This window comes from Cyprinodon variegatus, unplaced genomic scaffold (genome assembly GCF_000732505.1).
Source record: "Cyprinodon variegatus isolate N-32 unplaced genomic scaffold, C_variegatus-1.0 Scaffold1861, whole genome shotgun sequence".
Lineage (NCBI taxonomy): Eukaryota > Metazoa > Chordata > Actinopteri > Cyprinodontiformes > Cyprinodontidae > Cyprinodon > Cyprinodon variegatus.
In genome coordinates this window covers 65,882-67,994 of record NW_015152314.1, presented here as the reverse complement: position 1 = coordinate 67,994, position 2,113 = coordinate 65,882, and the positions used below count along the sequence as shown (strand labels likewise).

The following is a 2,113-nucleotide window of genomic DNA, read 5'->3' as shown; positions in this document are numbered from 1 at the left end:
CTATGCGTGGCTTAACATACGTCACTCACTCCGTTGCTCTTATTGGTTGTAGGTCTATCCAATTGAGTGCAGAGGCATTTTTTTTCCTGGTTCGTTCAAAACACGCCCCATAACCACAGCTCTATGGAGCAGTATCAGACTCATATTCTGACTAGAATTGAGTAGGACTACGTCAGGCTAGCACAATTTATGCCATAATCAAAGAGAAAACACATCGGACATTTGCTCTAAAGCAGCAGCAGCAGCCTCCCTCAGTAGCTCTGCCACTGATTTCGTCATTGTGCTCGTTCAGTATGTCCCGATAGTCAGACACAGATGAAGTTTTCAGGTGGACTTTCTCACTTAAAAACATATTAAAACGCCTTTTTACTCACTGATCACAGAAAATAGAGCAAAGCCGCTCTCTGCCATTGAACACAGGAGCAGCAGAAACATCAGAATCATCTGGACTCACTTTACTGGACGTCTGACCAGTAAAGCATTTTGGCTGCTTCCAGCTCGCTTGCGGTCTGAACGTAGCATCAGAGTCTTTCCCGGAATCACAGAAAGATGCAGACAGCTTGTTCTGTTTGGTCTTTCATTGACATCCTTTTCTTTCTATTGAAGTTTGAACAAAGTCGTCCCTCTGGAGTGTCTGACATTACGTTGCATCTCCCCTGTGTGGTCCTGACTGAGCAATGGAGTGAAGCTTAATTTTTAGGGAGGTTTTTTTTATTGTTTCCTGTTCTTTGCCTCTGCAGGAGCTCGGTTGAACTGTGATAACTGTGGTAAGAACACAGTACCTTCGTATCACCTGGCCATGTCAGATACCTCCATCAGGAACTTCTGCAGCATGCCGTGCGTCATGACTTTCCAGGTAGAGATGCCACGGCACACACCACCTGCAATAGAGGTGTGTAGAGCTTCGTTCGGGCTGTAATACCCAGAACTGCGTTGTTTCTCCTCACAGGACAAGTTCAAGAAGAATCAGACGCAGGTGAATGCTTTCACCAAGCTACCGGTCGGGTCCTCCCAGTCCAAGATCGCCACTCCAACACAGCTGGTCGATGCCATGAAGCTCAACTGCTTCCAGTGCAGCCAAGTCATCACGTCTAAGCCTGAGATCATCCAGATACAGGTAGGTTAGCATGGCGGGGTGGATGAACCAGCATCTGAGGTTTAACCCCCGAGCTGCAGAAGATGGCGATAAAGCCCGCAGTATGTTTTTCACTCTGATTTGTCTGTTTTTTGCAGGACAAGATAGTTTTCTTGTGTAGTTCTGACTGTTCGATGGAGTACAAGAAAGCCAACGCTGTGATGAGTCTGTGTGAATACTGCAAGATCGAAAAGATCACCAGAGAGGCCAAGAGAATCAACAACAAAGACTGCTACTTCTGCAGCGACGGTAGGCGCCGCGCCCCACAGAGCCTTTTGTTTAAGCCTCTATAAGCCACCTGAACCATTTAAACCATATATGCCAGAATTACAAAAAATCTGGCCGAAACACTGGCATACGTCAGATAAGCTATAGGTATGTTTTGTAAAAGTTATGAGCACGCTAAAACGTATCCCACGTGTGGGGCATAAGTAACAGGTAAGTTATCTGATCATTGGCATGCGTTAAGTGTAAGTTACTCATAAGACGTGGCGTCTAACTTATCCATAAACTATGAGTACTTGTGTGTAATTTATCAAGAACGTATCTCCAAAGCATATTGACGTATTCCAGACGAGCGCTGAACGTGTTTCTAACTTACAGCTACTGTATAATGGAAGAGTCTGCGAAGCAGTAATCAAAGCAAAAGGACATATTTTCAGTTGTTTCACACTTTTTTTGTTAAGTAAATAATTCCATCCGTGTTAATTCATAGTTTTGATGATTTCAGTGTGAATCTACAATTTTCATAGTCATGCAAATAACGAAAACTCTTTGAATGGGAAGCTGTATCCAAACTTTTGGTCTGTACTGTATACCGACCTTTTATTTGGTGGAGGGTTTTGTTTCTATTAATGTTGAGGTGAATTTGGTTTGATGTGGAACAATCTCTTCTGTGTGCATTTGGTTGATTCATTGATGTTGTCGGTTGTCAAATTGTCAGGTCTAAGCACCTAAAACATCATACATGCATACATG

At 43.6% G+C, this 2,113-nt stretch overlaps 1 protein-coding gene across 2 annotated transcripts in view; it reads left to right on the top strand.

Annotated features, from left to right (window-relative positions):
- zmym4 (zinc finger, MYM-type 4) overlaps nt 1-2,113 on the top strand; it is a 31,081-nt gene that overhangs the window by 9,991 nt on the left and 18,977 nt on the right. For both annotated transcript variants that reach the window (XM_015404803.1, XM_015404804.1), the window contains 3 exons: nt 741-856; nt 950-1,117; nt 1,234-1,384. In XM_015404803.1, the coding sequence (XP_015260289.1) occupies nt 741-856; nt 950-1,117; nt 1,234-1,384 (435 nt within the window). The remainder of the gene's footprint in view (nt 1-740; nt 857-949; nt 1,118-1,233; nt 1,385-2,113) is intronic.